Source organism: Eretmochelys imbricata, chromosome 5 (genome assembly GCF_965152235.1).
Source record: "Eretmochelys imbricata isolate rEreImb1 chromosome 5, rEreImb1.hap1, whole genome shotgun sequence".
In the NCBI taxonomy this organism is placed as follows: Eukaryota; Metazoa; Chordata; order Testudines; family Cheloniidae; genus Eretmochelys; species Eretmochelys imbricata.
Window position 1 is genome coordinate 83,973,133 of NC_135576.1, and position 18,647 is coordinate 83,991,779.

Genomic DNA, 18,647 nt, shown 5'->3' on the forward strand with positions numbered 1-18,647 from the left:
CTTTCTGTAAATTGTTGGTATCAAATAATGTTCTGGGCCCAGATTCAGTCTGTTACACCTGTTTAAATTTGTGCTGCTATCACATGTTTAGGAGATTCTTGTGATTTAATTTGTTCTTTACCCCTTGAAAATATAACTGTTTGCAAATAGAAATACAGACTTCTCTAAATTTAGTATCACATGTTGACTTAGAAACTATAGTGGATAGCTCAAAGTAGATGTCTGCCTGGCACACAACAAGAGGGGTTTTTTGTTTTTCTGTTTTTAAAGAAGAGATACTTGAATGAATTGTTAAGACTGGAATATGTGACTATAAATCACAATGGTATTCCTTATCTGAGGTATAATTTTATAATCTTAGTTTAATTTTGGTTTCCTATTCAAATGATTGCCCACATGATTTCCATCCATAGATGTGAAATCAGGTTCTTTTAGCCAGCAGTGTCTGTTTGGGGTAAGTCTGTACCTAGATGACCCTATGCCCTCCCTCTTGAGGGCATATAGGGTGGAGGGGACCTAACCATCCTTCTTACTTCCTGTGGCAGTGAAACAGAACGTGGCAGTGTCTGCCTGCTTCTCTGCGACTTTGATGCAGTTAGTGTAGTTGTTAGGTAGGTAGTAAAATTTAGGTTGTTTGTTGGCTTTTTTTAAAAAAAGAATTTTTAAAAGAATTTTTTTTACTAACTTTTAATTGTTAGTAGACTTGGTGTCCCCCTCCACCTCTCACTATGCCACTCAGTGATGGGCCCTCTAAGCGCCTTTTTGGTTTAGGTGAAAGGCATATCCCTGACTGTTGCGGCATGTGTCACTCTTTTTGTAAGTAGACTCAGAAGGCTAGGAATAACAGGTTAAAGTTATTTCCTCTTGTGTGCTTTGTGAAAACCTCCTTGGATACGAAGAAGAAACATAGCTAAGGCTCTGTTAGTCCTCCCTCTATTCTCTCTAGGCTAGTGCCCCAGTGAGCTGTGATTCCAAGGCTAAGAGGTCTAAGGAGACCCCAGTGGTTGACTTCGATCTATTTGTCAATCCCTTCAAGAAATGGTAGGAAGGAGTATCACTCCAGAGATGAGCTGAGACGTAGGTCTTTTGCTCTGGGACCTTTGCAACCGAGGCAGAAGAGTTGACATGTTAGACTTGTCTCAAGCTCTGAAGCCTAAGGACAGCTAATGGCCTTAGTTGGATTTTTCTGGTGCCTCCTCTCTATTGCTTTGAAAACAGTGCATGCTGTACCAGCTAAATCTGCTAACTTCCTTTCCTTGGGAACTGACTCTTCTCAGTAGTAGCTCAGTTGAGTCTCCCATATCCTCTTCTTGGGATCTAGCAAAGATCATAACCTTGAAATTCTTCACCACATTGGACCTCAAAGTCAACAAAGAGAAATCCACACTTATTCTTACTCTTAGCATAGAGTTCATAGGGACCATCTTAAATTTCAGGTCAGTGAGTGTTTATGTTCCACAAGAAAGATTCTAAACTATAGTGGACCTCATCAGCTAACTTCAAGATCACCCAAAGACATCACTAAGAGCCTGCCTCAGAATTCTGGGACATATGGCCTCATGAACCTATGTGATACAGTTTGCCAGACTTCACCAGTGCTCCATGTGGTTAACCAGCAGACTGCGTGGTCCTGTTGATCACTGATCCACAGGAAGTCTTCTCCTCATTAAACTGGCAGAAAGACCCACTTTGGGTGTGTGAGGGAGTACTCTTCTCTGCACCTCTACTAGCCAAGTTGATCTAGGTCCCACTGTTGCAGACCATCTTTCGCAAATAGGTCTATTGACAGGTATTCCCATTTGCCACAGACTAGAAAAAGAAATGCCAAGTGTTCTTTTCCAGAGGGGGCTCCACTCTGGGTTTCCTGTTGCATGTCTTTCGCATCCCCTAGACTCCAGGAATAAGGTATGCCTTCCATTGATCCCCCGACACTGAAGGTTTTGAGGAAACTGAGGCAAGATGCTGGATTGATAGCCCCGCCATGGGCCAGTCAGTTCTAGAACTCTGATTTGGTGAACCTCTTAATGTAGTCCTCAATCATTTTGCCTGCTTTGACATAGTTTCGAACAGTCAGATCCTACACCTGGACCACAGCTCGTAACATCTGACAGCCTGTATGCTGAAATCCATCAGAAGATGATGTTCTGCTGAAGATCAGCACATTTTGCTCCAAAGCAGGATAACCTCAACCAGACTGACTTATTATGCTAAATGTACACAGTTTTTCTGTTTAAGCATCTTGGTACCAGCTGTCTCCCTTTTGTAACACAAATTTCAATAATAATAGACTATTGACTAGTCCTAAAACAATCTAGATCTTCTATCAGTTCCACAAGGGTCTATCTTGCAGCAATATCTGCACACCATCCTCCTTTTCAGGACCACACTATGTTTTCCATCCTACAGTGAAGATTCCTTCAGGACTTTATTCATGTTTTTCCCCCAGTTCAGGATCACCCTCCTTCTTGGGACCTCGATGTAGTATTAGCAGGGTTGATGAGTGCCCCCCTTTGAGTCCTTAACAACCTGCACCCATACCACTTGTCAATGAAGACTTTTTATTAACCGTTTTATCAGCGCGAAGGGTAGGGGACATTCAGGCCCTTATGGAAGGTCATATTCCCCTTTATACAGTGTTATAGAAGAACTGGCTCATTCTCAGGCTTCATCCCACATTCCTGCCAAAAGTTGTTTTGGAAATTCATATCAACCTGTTTGTTCATCTCTCAGTCTTTTCCCCCAAGCCTCATCAATCTTTGGGGAAGCAAACAGACAATTGTTTGGTAGTAACCAAGAGTGGAATCCATGTGAACAATCACCCGAGAGTAACTGGTTCTTTTGAGATGTGTTGGCTCCATGGATTCTGTGACCTGACCTCTTTTCCCGTTACCAAGGAGTCCTGCTCCTCTGGGATTCTGTATTGGTAAAAGACCTGAAGGATTGTTGTGCCTGCTCCACTCTTTATCTCCCCACCACTAGCCAGGGCATATATGGTGAGGATATCTAGGGTGAAGCTGCAGCGTCAACGGACTTTGCTGGCCAAAAGACTCTGATCTCGGATGCATGGGGAGTATGTACACCAAGAGCAGAATCAATGTGGACACTTCTTGAACAACTATAGTTACTGTAGGATAAGTAAGATTTTTTTTCTTTGTATTAAAAATGTAGCTGAGATGAAAAGGAGATCAACGGAGAGAAGTGATTAATGTTTAGTAGGATAGTGGGATAGGAAATTATAGGAACTATGATTATGTTGTCCAAGGAGGAGACACTAAATTGAGCAGTTCAGAAGCCCCTCTGGATGCAAGAGAGACCTAGATGCACTGTGCTGAGGGATGCTAGGCTTGAGGGCCTAGAGAGTTTTCTGTGTTGAGTTCAGATGCTGAGTAAACCATTCTGCGTTATGCTGACTGAGAGTCACTCCAATCTAGAGATCAGGATTGCATTATTCCCTCTGTGCGTGGAGGTGCTGGGGGTCCAGAACGAGTGGACTTCCTGAGTGGGCCCATGGTGAGAGACAGGGATGCTGAAGTCTCTGGGACATACGGTTCCAGGAGGTGAAGGGGTCTACGGCTTACATCCCGAGAGTGGACCCCTGAGAAGGGCTGTCGCACTGAAGAGGGTTCCTCCCAGACATTGTATGGAGCCGAGAGAGAGCAAGTGACAAACAGTTGACTAAATGTTTGTAAAGGCCATTGTGGTTTTTGTTTTGTTTACCAGGTCATATATCAAACAAGAAGAAATTCAGTGTGTGGTCATGGTAGAAGAGGAACTACATTAAATTAGAGCATTAAATTTAGAACCAATAATAGGAAATGCTATTTTACATGACATATAGTTAACCAGTGAAATGCACTGGCTCAGGAGGTTGTCAAGGCAAATATTGTGGCTGGATTTAAAAAAGGACTGTTTGATTTTATGATCCTTAGTGTCACTTTTAGTTATGTACACCAAAACAATAAGGGAAATCTCATCCCATGTTAGAGGTGTAAAATCCCCAGCAGGGGATAAGAAGGAGTTTGTCACCATGTACAGCAATGCACAATTGTTGAAGTACATTTTGGGAGTGATATTTTTGCTGTCTTTGAAGGGATGAGTTACTGTTGCAAGCAAGATACCAGGCCAAATTGTCCAATACTCTTGTCTAGCATAGTACTTCTTGTGTTCCTTCAAAAGTGAAATTGATTTTCTTATCTGCCCCAAAGTGGGATGGTTAGAATTTGTGTGGGCTGAAGTGGAAATGAAAAGAAACTATATTTGAAATCCAAAATAGCAACTCTGTCTGATCATTGAGTAGTGCTGGTGGCCAAACTTCAAAGAAAGCAGCTGGAGTATGTTTTCCCACTTCCTCAGCTAGAGTATCATGTGTGACATACCACTAGGTTGCTGTGATGTTCTGCTTGCCCTTGAAAAGATTTACTTCAGAGAAAGACTGCTTTTTTTCTTTCTAATTTTCATGCACGGTTTTACGTAGTTGGGATTTAAAAGCTAACATTTAATAAAATCCTGAATTGAGGGCTTATTTTAGATTTTCAAACGAGTTTTTTGAGTAAAATTAAATTCTTAAAAGTGCCCACTGTCTGCCTTTCAAGAGGAGGGGTTTGTAGCTCATAAGCCACTTTTAAATCTCATTTTCTGTTATAAAAGCTAAATATGAATCTGCTTAACAACGTGATTTTTGTTTTTTAAATTAGGAATTGGTATTAGTGTTGAGTGTTAGCGGCGTGAGAGTCAAGTGAGTTTTGTGGTAGCCGTGGCAGAACATCTCCAGTGCAGTAAGGTAGTGGAAGAGGCAGGCTGGGAAATATGTACACCAAGGCTGGAATCCATGTGGACACTTCTTGAACAACCACAGTTACTGTAGGGTAAGTCTCTCTCCCTCACCCCCACCCCCGCTCCCTCATTATGGGGACATGAGAGTTGGTAGACTGAGTATAGTTGGCTGGCCCTCCTGCCCTGGGGGAGGAGCTATGTAGTTGCATGCTAGCTGGTGGGGATGAAAAAGGAACCAAAGAGGCAAGCCTGAGGTAGCAGTGAGTGGGGGGAGAACAGGAGCTGGAGGAAGATGTAGCGCCAGGTTAACACTTCAAATGTAGATTTTGGAATAGAAAGTAAGTTTCAAAATGAGCTGTTGGGCCCTATTACTGAGAGGGTGGTTAGACCAAAAGGGGACTAAGGAAGAAGAAGATGCCTAAAGACCATGCTCTCCCCTGCCAATTTTTTAAAATTTATAAATAATTAAAAAAAGAGAAGATAAATACCTTCTCCTTTAATTTTATCCTTCAACAAATCCTTCCTTTCATAGTGAAAGAATGTTACACAAAAATTTTCTTTGTTCCCTCCTCTCATATTTTATTTAACTTATGGTTTGATTTTTTGTGTGATTGTTCATCAGTGACTCAAGTAACTCAAGAATGAACAGCCTGTTGTGGCTTATTGTTTAAAATGTAGATTCTCTCTGAAAGGTGAAATGTAAAAGTGGTACCTTCTTTGAGTTTATATATTCCATTTGTTGTGCGCAGATTCCCCAGTCAAAATCAGAATTTTGTGGCCAGCATTGTCCATTGAAGCTGTACATGTGCCTTCAGTGTCTGTGTGCTGTTGTACAGAGGACAAAAAGGGAGGTAGAAGCCCTACTGCCACTCAGTTCTTTCTTATCTCCCGAGCCTGGAAGACAAAGCTTCCAGTGTCCATGTCTAGTCACAGCACTTTTTTCCCAAGCTTTAAGCTTAATACTATATATGTTTGCATTAGAGAGTTGCTAGTTGTCTATTTTTAATAGATTCCTTTTTTGATAATGTAGCATGTTTTTACCTTCCTTCATTATTTTCTGTGTGATTTTTTTTCCTGCCCCCCTCTTCCCTGCATTAGGATCTTTTCTTGTACCAGAGCTTAGGATGTCTCATCCTAAATCACCTGGTTTGAAATACTGACCCTCTTGCGAAATGACAATTCCTGTCAATGTTGGGCACCCTAGATGTCTCTTTTGTTTTGGGGAATCCCATATCTCCAGTAAATGCTCAGTGTGCAAGTTCTTTAAAAAAGGGACCTTAGAAGTTAGGGAGGTGCGCCTCAAAATGTGTTTATTAGGCTGCCCCATGTGGCTGCCCTCTGATCTGGGCATGGCAGACCCCCCTGGGGAAGTTTTGCCTGACTCCAGAAGTCCCCATGTGAGATCTGGTTCCGTTAGCTCCTGGACTTCATCTGTGAAAGCTCTAGCTTTAGAATCTGATAAGTTGGGTAATGTTAGTCCTCAGAAGAAAAGGAGCATCACTCCTCTGCTAAAGTGAGGTGCAGATCCCTGAGGGGAACTTCTGTTAAAAGGAGGTCTAAGTCACCTTATCACCCCCATTGAAAAGAGACACCGTGGGATGGATTGTGTACCCTGGGAGTACTGATGCCTGTCAACTCTGTGTTTTTGGGGAACCAGGACGCAGTATCTAGCCTTCTGACACATGAAAGACCTCTCCCCCCCACCAGGCTCTTCTTGAACCAAAACCGATCAGAGAAAAGGCTTGCAGAGAGCAGTGAAGGGCGTTGGGAGACACACCTAGACCCCTCCTGACAACGATGACAAGATTAAGACATCTCCATTAGCATACAGAATGGAAAACAGAGACAACTCCCCTAGCCTCATCTGCATGAAAGATGGGACAGGGAGACATCTCAATTTGCATACAGAATGGAGAACAGAGAACCGCACTGAATTCTGGAATCAGAAAGGCAGGGAAGCACAGCATCATGGGAATCTCTGCTCCAGATGTTAATGAACCTATGCCTGCACACACCCAGCTCAGCAATTATCAGACCAATTCTAGTAATAAATCCTTGATTGATATCCAAAATACTGAAGCAGCCTATCAGAGTAGCAGCTGTGTTAGTCTGTATTCACAAAAAGAAAAGGAGTACTTGTGGCACTTTTCTTGAAGCAGCCTAGTTGCATTGTGAGCTCCCTGGAAGAAAACACCACCCATAGCCAAGAGTGATCAGCTCCTATTGTCTAGCCTTAAATCATCAGTTTACCCATAAACAAATCTAGTGTTCTCCCTTGAACCATTGTATTTTCTCTACAAAAACCCCTACCTATGACCAAGTAAGTGTTCTGATGCTTAGATCCAAGCTATGCATCAGTTCCACTGGGAATCCATCTTCTGACTGATCGTGCTGGAGGCTCTGCTAGTCTCCAGCACTCAGGACCCTGAGCTACCACCATCACCTGGGAACCCCGGCCAGTTCAAGCCTCATGAAGTGGGTGAGATCCTCCTCTTTCTCTCTCTCTATTTTCCTTTCTGCCTTAGGTATTAACCTTTGATAATGTATGTTATGTTGGTTTAGCCCTCCTTGTGTAGTTATCACTATTATTCAGTAAATAACTTTTATGGTTAAGCTGGTTGCTTCTCTCTCTCTCTCTCTGAACTTTACTCTTTTGTGTTTTTAGCTTCCCCTTTTTAATCTGCAACAATGCTTTTTTTACCTAAGCTAAAGATCCCGATAGGGCTCAAAAATACGGTGGGGTTTGCTCATCAAGTGGGTTACTGCCAGTACAATTGTGACGTGAAAGTGGGCTAGGGACGTGCTAAGCCTGTGGCACGTAAGGGGGGGGGGGGGCGTGCAGGCAGCTGAAAGTGCTGCTCAGCCCAGCCCATTGAGTACAGGGACATATGAGGGTATCCGTTTGAGAGTGCTTATTGACCCGGTCCGCTCAGACTTGCTCTGTTAGTGTGTGCGTGTGTTCATCTAGTTCTAGGGCTGGAGGAACCCAGCTCTGGGGAACCTAGGTCCTGCAGGATAGCTCCATTGGGAGGGGACTTGCAGAAGGAAGGAGTAGAGCTCCATATGAACACATAAGTGACATAAGCAGTACATTAATAGGATTACAGAACCCCCCGTCTCCTCCCCCAGAAGAGTAAACCTAATAAATGAGCATACCCCAAAGTAACGGGCACATCCAGTAACAGTACAGTACTAAGACCTCGAGATCCAAAGCTCGCTGCCTCCAGTACAAAGGCTAGAGCCCTGGTGGGGCTTAGTTTGGCACAGAGTGCTTTGGCACTGACTATTACAGTGCCAGCTTCCTTGGCACTTCTGAAGCTTGGTCCTTGGCTCAGAGTGAATCAATACAGGGCATGTCAGCACTATCAGTTTGCCAGAAGCTGGGAATGGGTGACAGGGGATGGATCACTTGGTGAGATTACCTGTTCTGTTCATTCCCTCTGGGACACCTGGCACTGGCCACTGTCGGAAGACAGGACACTGGGCTAGATGGACCTTTGGTCTGACCCAGTATGGCTGCTCTTACGTTCTGTTCTATAAACCTCAGTGCACTGTACTCCTTCACCTACATTCATGGCACTGGCCTCAGTAATGGGGAAGTATCTGGCACTGGATGTTAGGAGCTGGAATCTACTTTTGTTAGGGCTGAACATCCAGTCCACAGTACAGATGGCCAATTCTGTTTCTCCAGTACTGAGTGCCTTCTCAGGACTGGCTATCTCTAGATGTACCTTACAACCTGGTTGTCCAGCATCAGCAGCCCCTTCCTTAGTGATAGAATGCTCATATCTCATCATCTGAATCTCAACACACTGAGGAGGCCCCTTTACTTATTCCCCAAGGACTCCTGTTATGAATAATGTGACTCTTGGAGGGTGTCAAGAAATTCACATTGATCTAGTTCTCATAGGAATTATGAGGATGAGGACATACCCTCCCTTTCTCTGTGCCCCCTGGGTCCTTATAATCTGCCAGCGTTGTCATATTGGAACCCTGGGGTCCATAGGGAGCAAGGCATCATTCCCCTGATTACCTCCTAGGCTGCATACCTCATCCCCTATTCCAAACCAAAAATCTACGGCGCCTTACTTGGCAACACATGATCCTCAGTCAATGGAGAAAAATTTGGAGGATGAACACCCTCAGACTGAAGATTTACAGATACTTGTAACCAGTGATGAGCTGCCAAAATCTGAAGAACCGGTTCCTTCAGTCGTTCCGGGTCTTTGGTGGCACTTCGGCGGTGGGTCCTTCACTCGCTCCGGGTCTTCGGCGGCCCTGAAGTACATGCCACCGAAGACCTGGAGCGAGTAAATGACCCGCCGCCAAAGTGCCGTCGAAGACCCGGAGTGCTGCCAGGTGAGTGAAAATTAAAAAGGGATTCTCAGCCAGGGGAGCCTCCCCAGCTGGATGTGGCCCGCGGGCCGGAGTTTGCCCACCCTTTAACAACCAGTTCTAAACTGGCTTCAAAATTTAACAACCGGTTCACGTGAACTGGTGCGAACCAGCTCCAGCTCACCACTGCTTGTAACTATATTGGCCTCATCCCTGGATGAGGCAGTAATCACAGCTGCATTGTCTCACCCAAGTGACTATAATAGATCCAAGAGCTGCTCACATGCATAGCAGGAAACTCCATATAAGCTCCAGGCTTGGATTCCTGGGCATGTGGCATTCCCCATTAATGAGGCTTTTTTGGACTCTGCCACACACATTTGGCAAAGTTCTGTGATGGTCGTCCCATCTCTGAGAGCAAATAAAAGATACCAGGTGCCATCTACTGGCCCAGAATATTTTTATATATATCCAGTGTATGACATGTTGGTACTATTGGCAGCTCATGAAAAAACCACAGCATTAACCAAGAACGACTCCAGGTGAAAGGGAACCAAAATGTCTTGACTTACTCGGTTGTAATGTTATTCCTCTGCCAGTTCGTAATTCAGAATTTTTAAACTGAAGCATTGTTGGCCTGTTATGATTTCTTGAATTGCATGAAACGTTTCGATCTTATTTATAAATTATCTTAGGAAAGCAGAGTGGATTTAAATCTTTAGTTATAAAAAGGGACCATTGATCACTAGAATGTCTTTACAGGAAGCTCTAGACACTGAGTATATAATTTCACGGTCTATGACAACTCGGTAGTTGAGACAGGCATCCTGGCTCCAAAGGTCTGGCTTTTAAAGAGAAGTGCTGTCAATGTCTCATTCTAATCAAGGAGATGCTAAATTGCATACCCTAGGTGGTTGTAAGGCTTTGACTTTTTATTTTACTGCAAAGTACCAAACCCTTCAGAGCTTCCCCAAAATCAGTTGCAATATTTTACTGAAAGAATGAAGGGTCAACTGGTTTCATCCCAGAGATTAGCTAAATGCATTGTTGGATGTATTAAACTTTGTGGTGAGTTAGGTAGTTCAGAACCGCCAGCTATTATTAGAGCCAACTCTATCGGGCACAGACCTCCTCTGTTGCTTCCTTGTAAAGCATTCCCATTTTGGTCATCTGTAAGGAAATTGTTTGGGATTCAATGCATACTTTTGCTAAGCACTTTTCCATAGTGTAAACATCTAGGTCTGATGGCAGAGCAGTGCTGTAATCTTTAAGTAGATCCTGAGTACCCACCTCCTTATATTAGATCACTAGTTGGGAATCACCAACAGCGGAATAGATAAGTGACAAACACTTAAAAAAGGAAGGTTATTTATCTTCATAATAATTGGGGTTTGTCACAGGCCTCAGTTGAGTGCCCCCTATTTGCTACTTACTATATTGGGATGGGTGTGTGTGGGAAACCCAGCCCTTGGGTCCCTGGGGGTTTCAAGCCTTCATGTGTGACTGGAGCCCAGTCACTGCCCAAGTCTTTGGAGTCCCTAGGCGCACTCTTGGGGTGCAGGCCGTCTGTCTGACACTCCTTCTAGCCGAGCTGAAACTTGCTGTGCAGCTGCTTAGTCCCTGTGGTCAGTGCTAACCCTTTAGGTGCCCTGTTGCTTAAACATAACATCTTCCGCAATTCCACTCAAAGGTGTGAGCTTTCTAGATTACAGTTTAACTCTCTCAGGAGGCACATAGTAAGTGTAAAGCATATAACTCCCAATACTTTGCACAGATTCTAATACCATTTCTCTTTTACAGATAAAGCCCATGAAAGTACAGATCATTTAGAAAGCAATAAACATCCTGACTGTAGTGCCCTTCATTAGCTCACTCTTACCCTTGGGAGTCCTTGAGGGACCATCTGTTCAGGAAGGTAGGCAGGATCTTCTGCCTCATCAGGCTTCTACATGCTGGGTTGCTTCTCCCTCATCTTGAGCTGGAGAAAAAAGGCCCCTTGAGTAGAGCAGCCCCTGCCTGCTTATAGCTTGTAGCCCTCTTTGTCAGGTGATGTCCTGCTCAGCCTCCACAGGTGATCAGAGACCCCTACCAAGTGACTTTATTACCACAGCAACCCCCCACCCCACTTCAGGCTTGAAAACCGGGCTTGCCTTGGGCAGCAGCCATCTCTTTGTAATTTATAAGCACAATTGTCAAAGTTTAATTACTCTGTTGTTAGGCCTTGGTCACTACCCCTGTTGGACTCTCAATCCAAAATGGAGGCAGAGACCCCACAGAAAAGACAAACAAGCTTCACATTGAAAATGGAGTTTGCATCTTGGTAAAGGTACATACAGATAGTTTATAATTTCACAAAAGAATTAATAAATTATACATATAGATTCCCATATCATCATAGGATTCTTTGAAATGTGTTGTGCATGTACATAAATTCCACAAACCACCCTTTTTTCCTGTTACTATGGAGTCCTATTACATTAGCATTCTGTGGTGGCAAAGGAACTGAGTGGCAGTTGGGTCTGCACTGCTCTTTATGCCCTTGGTACAGGAGCACAAAGACAGTCAAGGCATGTGTGTGCTCCCAACTGATGCTACTTGCCCAAAGACTCTGACTTGCGGGCACGAGGTACACATGTGCATTAAATGTGTGCATGCTCTTTCTCTCTCTCTGGACAATGCATCTCAAAGAACTCCAGTTACTGTAAAGTTAAGTAACGTTTTTTACTCAGCAGATCTTGGTATTTGATTTCTGAAAAACCATTTCCATTGCTATAGGCTGTGTCTACGCTACAGAGTTATACCTGCTGCAGCTATGTGGCTATAGTCTCTATACTGTAGACATGGCCAGAGAACCTGATTTGCTCATGCATCATCACTAATATTAGAAAGAACACAATTTGCCATTTAGATCATATGTTGAATTTGCAAAGCTAGCAATTAGCAAAACCATCTTTTTTTTTTTACTAGTATATTAGTCATAATTGATCTGAAATCACTGATGGACAGTCAACTCTAAAAATAGCATTATGGGGTTCAAACAGTTACTTTTGAGAGTAAAACTGCACTTTAAGTGAACTCTTTATGTTGTTTCCTAATATTAGTAAGAATGAAAATTGACCTTCAATTTAACACACAGGATTTAACAACTACGATTTTCTGTACTAGAAACATTTTTTGTGTGACAGAAGTTGGAGATGAAATGGTTACACATTACTGAAATGTTAAGAAGGGGTAAATATTTACCTGTGTATTTCTAAACATTACAACAAGACACACATAGAATATTAAAAACAAAATGTGTTACTAATCCTGAAATACTATAGAAAATTCTGTTGATAAATATTAAGTTACAACTACTGTCATTATTCATTTGATCTTATTGGTAACTTCCATTTTCTGACTGGAAAAAAAATACATTTTATATATGAAAGGTTTATTCAACTACTGTTTTGGTAGCCATGGAGTTAAATGGTAATAGTTTTTAGAAATTACTTCAGTCTGTCCCTCTATTTAATATTTCTTGTATATATGCTTTTTAACAGGTATAAAAGTAACCTTTATTTTTACTTTACCTGCCACTGGTCACTTTTCTTTAAATGGAATTTTGTGCAGTATATAAGTGACAACCAGTGAAGTCCTCTTTACATTTTTTTCACTTTGAATTCAGCATAAGACTAGGTTATTTTGATTTTACTTTAATTTTACTTTTGGTAAGTATATTCTGTACCTTACTGATTTATTGTCCTTTTAAGGTTTATTCTGAATGTATAAATTAGCTATTTCTGTAAAGCGAGTGGGATGTTCTGTGTGGTATCTGAAAGTTTAGAGTCACATTTTAATTATGCAAACACGTATATTTGGTCTACAAAGCATAAGAGTTTTTCCTTTCATTCCTGCAAGTGGTTTTAGACACAATGGTAAAGATTTCGATGGCTTTGATTTCTATGGTGGTTTGTCAAGCAAATGGCTGTCCATATAGAAGACTGCTTGATGAAATAACTAACAGCAGCTTTAAATGAGAATTTTTTTACTGAGGGAAACTTTTATGGGATTTAAATCGAAGCACAATCTGTTTACTTTGTAGAATAATTATCATAATTTTTATTTTTGTGACTTGTATAATTAACAAACATGCTACTTCTGTTCAAACAAGGCTTTATTCCTCCACAGTCTATCTATTTTTTCTTAATCTTTCAGTAAAATGTGTATGTTACATTACAATAGTGTAGTTTCTGTGCAAGGTTCTGAATTCATTGCAGGATGAAGCAGAAGAAGCTTGGTTTTGACTGAACTTGTATAAGACCTAGATATTAGAAAATATAAAAAATTACTGTCAAAGTGAGGAAGAAGTTATTACTAAATGTTTGTTTCCCAAGTTTGATTTTATGCAGGCTATACATTTTCCCCTTAAATATGTATGGATAACTCCAATTGGGTGAAATCCTGACCCTGTTGAAATCAATGGGAGTTTTGCCATTGACTTCAGTGGAGCCAAGATTTCACCCATTTACTTTAGTGGGAGTTGTACGTGTATCTGAGGGCAAAGATATTTACAGGGGAACTGCGAGGTGTGTTTAATACAGTTATAGCTCTATCCTAAACATTAAAGTTGGTCTTGTGCTTCTCTGTTGTAGTTTGGTATCATAAATAAGAGAAGGAAAAGGCCTATTCAGAGTATGATGTATGAGCTCTAGCATGGGCAGCGGGTGAACACACCCTTGGGGGAGGCTAGTCCCTGGCCCCTCCCACTCTGCCTGAGGCCCTGCCCCTTTTGCCCTGCCTCCCCTGCTGGAGCCCAGAGCACCCCCTGCTTGCGGCCGCCGGCCCCTTCCCCACGTGCTCCCAGCGCTGGGTGAGCAGACAGGAGACATGGCCAGAGCGCCCCCAACCCCAGCGCAGTACGGATGGGCAGGTGGCACGGTCAGAATGCTCCCAGTGCTGGGCGGGCAGATGGCATGTCCGGAGCGTCCACAGCCCTGGAACGCTGGGCAGGTGGGTGGCATGTCCAGAGCACTGGGTGGGCAGCGCGGTCCCAGTGCTTGGAGGATGGGCAGCGCAGTGCAGCACAGCGTGGCCCTATCCCAGTGGTCTTGTACACACCGTGGCCCCGCAGCCTCTGGACCACAGAAGAGAACAGCAGGCAGGAGGGAGTCTGGGGGTGGAGCGTGGGTGGGGACACACTAGGCTGTTTGAGGAGGCACAGCCTTCCCCTGCCTACGATACCCGCTGCCCATGACCTCTAGTCTATCTCACAATCTGCAACCTCTGGAGGTATGTTGAGAGTGGGTGTTGGGAAGGATTAGGCTGAACAGAACGTGGGGCTTCAGCTGCAGTCCGCTGAGGAAACTTATGAAGGCTCATTCTGCAAGGCTGTCTGTTGTCTGCAAATCTGAAGCTACTTCTTGATTCTGAGCAGTTGACAAAGTATTATTTTCAGATGCTTTAAAATATTAATCTTTTAAGGGAATGGAGGCCTTTGCTTTTAGCTGCAATCTTTTTCATGGCTGCCTTTGGTAACATAGCCTTTGCCACTTTCTGACTTGTGAACAAATGGCTGAGAAATATCTCTGAGTAGTTCCTTTGCAAAATGGATCAAGATACTTTAATAATTGTTTGATCAATGGCTGATTCTTTTAAAGAGGACAAATATATTAAATTGTTGGCAATCCAACTCTCTCCTGAACTAAAAGATGCTGAAGCTGAAGTTAAAAGAACACCGTCTACTTAAAACCTGCACTTCTCTCTGAAAATTTTTTAGTTATTATCGTTACAACATCTAAGATTACTAAAAAAGGAAGAGATTAGAAAAAAACACACTATTTTTTCAGTTTGTTTGCTGTGGGAATTTGACACCATTTTGTGTGAATAGGGCAGAGACATTTTTTAAAATAGGAAAATGGAATTGTAAAACCACAGAAATTGGCCAGGGTACTCAAGAGCAAATATAGTACCTGAAATGGACTTTGAACTATTTTTTTTAGCAATTACATTTCAGGTTGACAGTGGCCCTTTTAATACACTTACAATCCTTTTATCTGCTCTTATCCAAATTTTGCGAAGAAAATTGATTGAATTTCTATGAATGTCTCCCAAAGGACCTGGAGAAGAGCTACGTGCAAGCTCGAAACCTTGTCTCTTTCACCAACAGAAGTTGGTCCAATAAAAGAGATTACCTCATCCCCCTTATCTGTCCCAAAAGACAAATATTCTATGTGAAGTAAGAAGCCTGCAATTCATGCAGGTCTCTTTGAAAGTACTTATATTTATGCTGGAAACCGTTTCTGCTATAAATCTTAACAGCAACAACAACAACAAAACCCTACAATTGCCTCTCAGACTCATAATGACACTATATTCTATAATGTCTGATGCATTCATAGGGTCACTGGTTGTGCTCATTTTAAAGTTGGCTCTATGCATTTTTCAAGTGTGTGTGAAGTAAATAGTATATTTCAGTTTGTATGGTAGATGAAAGTTTTGAGTCAGATTTTTAACTAAGTAATCGTATGCTTTTTTCAGTCTGTAAAGTATAGGATTGTTTTTCTTAAGTGACGATTGTAATTTGCTTTTAGATACAGTTATAGAGTTAAAGCCAAACATTAATAAGTTGGTGTCAAAGCAACAGTGCTACTGTTTTTATTCACACCATTTCCTCTTCAGCTTTTAAAATATATTTTTCCTTTTGGTGTCTTATAAAGCACTCTCTTCAGTTAGAGCTTTATAAATAAAAAGAATAGTTGGGTGCATTTGTCTATGATTTAAATCATACCCAAATTTATGCGCATTCACATGCAAATTTTGTTTGATTTTCAGGTGCCTGGTAAGTTTTTGGTATGAAAAGTCTGTGTATTACTGGGGTAGATGATTGGAGCCGTTCGTTTCCAATACAGTTTTGACCACAGTAATCCCCACTTTTCATGACTACCCAATTAGTTTATTTCACTGTTGTCAATATGGGGCTATCCTTAAACTTGGAAACCTGGCCTGTATCTAATAGCGCTACTTAAACTTAACAGTGCTAGCTGTAGACAATATTATATTATTATTTATTTGTATTATGTAGAGGCAGTAGTCAGGATTGATGCCCCATTGTGTTTGGCACTGAACATGCAGATAATGAAAAGACAGTTCCTGCCCCAAAAGGTTACAGCACATGTCTGACTAGGCGCAACAAATAAATAGAGTGAACAGATGGAGGTCAAAGAAACAGTGAGACAATTATGATTATTATTATAAGCAGTAGTTGCATTACTGCAGCTGTTGAGTGTTCTATGCCTCATGGCATAGGTGGACTTTAAGAATAGGTTTAGAGGACAGTAATGTAATGGCTTTTTTGTTTTTTTTACAGAGAGATACCCGCACTCTCTCTCCCCAGTGCATAACAGTAGCATGGGAGAAAATGTGAAGTACCTTGAGGGGAAATTTGATTGTTGGGGGCAAAAGCTGGCATCTTTGGTACAGTGGAAGTGGGAGATGAAGATTAGAGCTAATTTTTGGCCACGTTGAATTTGATGATGGCTGCATATCCACAAGGATACACCAGATTGGTTGAGATTTGAGTTTGCATTGAAAGAGACACGATCAGAGAGGGAAGAGGTAAACCTGTGATTTGTTAGTATAAAAATGATAGCTAAAGCCGTGCTCTTGTATGAAAGACCCTAGAGAGAGGGTATAGGAGGAGGAGAGAAGGAGGCCAAGAATAGAGCCCAGTAAGAACATCTGATCCAGTAAAGTATTCAAGCATGTGTTTTAAGAGCTTTGCTGGATCAGAGTCTGAAGCTTTTTCCTGAATGAGCGAGGTGCTGATTGTGGGGAATAGTTTTATTTTTGGGATGCAAATGTGTTCAGTTTGTATCGTTAGTTGTATATCTTGTTTTTAACCTCTTTGTACATGTGCCAAAATACTAATTTGATAGTAGCATTTTTACAAATCAGAGAAAAATATTCCATTCATCCTAGTGGGAATGACATACATGTTGTCTGGAGAATACATGCGCATGTGTTGACTGCTTGTGTCTGTTCCATTTATACGATATTCTACTGTTGCAGGGGGATGGACTCTATTTGATAGGTTTCTTCCATATCTAGATACTGTGATTTTGTCTATATCTTTCTTTTCCATAAGGAAAAAAAAGGCATTTTTCATGGAGCAAGCTTCAAAGGACATTTAAATTTTGTAACACACATTGTAATGATCACAATATTGTATAAGTAAGCTGCTAGAAGTGTTTTAGTATATACTTTATGAAAGAAACAAAGAATTTCTATTCATGTGTTTAGTAACATGAAAAAATAGAGTCCTGGCTTTGGGACACAGTTGAAAAAAGTGAACACAAGCATGACAGTTGCATTAATGTATTGAGGCTGTGTTGTCTATCAAGATTTGTCATTAAGCCCTTAAGTTGCGGGAGAAGTCTCAGTTGGAGCAAAATTGATCAAAGTGGATAGTCTGTATTTCACTGTTTTCACTGTAAACATTCAATTCTATATTTTCCTTGAACTATGAGAAGACTGAGAATAACTGATTAATTTGAACAAGCAGTATTTCAAAGTCCACTTGAATCTTATTGGCACAGCTTTGAATGCTATTTACCGTTTACTAATTTGTGTATGAAATGTCACTTACAGGTGCTGACCTTCAGGAAAGAGCCAAAATGCACTCCAGTGAAGTTAGTTCTTTTGTCTCAAAAGCAAGAGCAACTATTAATGAAATGGGTAAGTAAAATAAACTCACTGTTGAACAGTTGCACAGCTCAGACTTCTTTAACCTCTAAAGGTCAGATCAAAGAAGTGATATAAACATGTATGATTAATTCTTGCTACGCGGTGGGATATCCAAACTACTTATGTCAATGAGATAATTATGAGTCACTGGCACATTGTGTTTTAAAATGTGCACAATAGTGTTTGACTTCTTATAGAATAAATTAAGGTGCTTTTTCACAGACTGATTAACAATATAGCCAAGTGGTTTGGAATCATATTTTTGTGGAGGAAGAATTGTAGTTCTGTGCCCCCTCGGTGGCATGGGGTTTGTTTATATTATCCCCTTCTTCTATTGGATGTAGCAAATGCTGTTTTAAATTTATATCATATAAATGTTTTAAACATGTGCTGTTGATGGAAAATGTGGTTTTATGGCACTGCAAAATATTGTTAAATCTGTATCTACTTTGTTATAATGGTGCCTTTTAGTAATGATAGTTTTGGTTTTAAATTCCATTTTGTGGTAAGTACTCCTTTTAAGGGCTTAATAATTTGCCTGTGCATTTTGGAATATGAAATTTCCATCCAAAAGTGACATTTCTGTAGATTTTAATCTGTTTGGTTTTGACAGGATATTGTTAATGTATTTTTATTAAAAGAAGGTCAATCTAACATAGCATCTCTGGAGCAATCCCCTTTATAAATTTAACCTACAAAAATTACTATTATGGGGTTAAAGAATCCAATCATATGCAGTTTTGACAGTGCCTGATGACCCAAGCAATATTTTTTAAAGTATTACTCTTTTAAAAACTAAATGTGTATTCCTCCAG

The 18,647-nt window shown here is 41.4% G+C and overlaps 1 protein-coding gene across 3 annotated transcripts in view; it reads left to right on the forward strand.

Annotated features, from left to right (window-relative positions):
- AUH (AU RNA binding methylglutaconyl-CoA hydratase) overlaps positions 1-18,647 on the forward strand; it is a 181,864-nt gene that overhangs the window by 31,305 nt on the left and 131,912 nt on the right. For all 3 annotated transcript variants that reach the window (XM_077817421.1, XM_077817423.1, XM_077817424.1), the window contains one exon: positions 17,737-17,823. In XM_077817421.1, the coding sequence (XP_077673547.1) occupies positions 17,737-17,823 (87 nt within the window). The remainder of the gene's footprint in view (positions 1-17,736; positions 17,824-18,647) is intronic.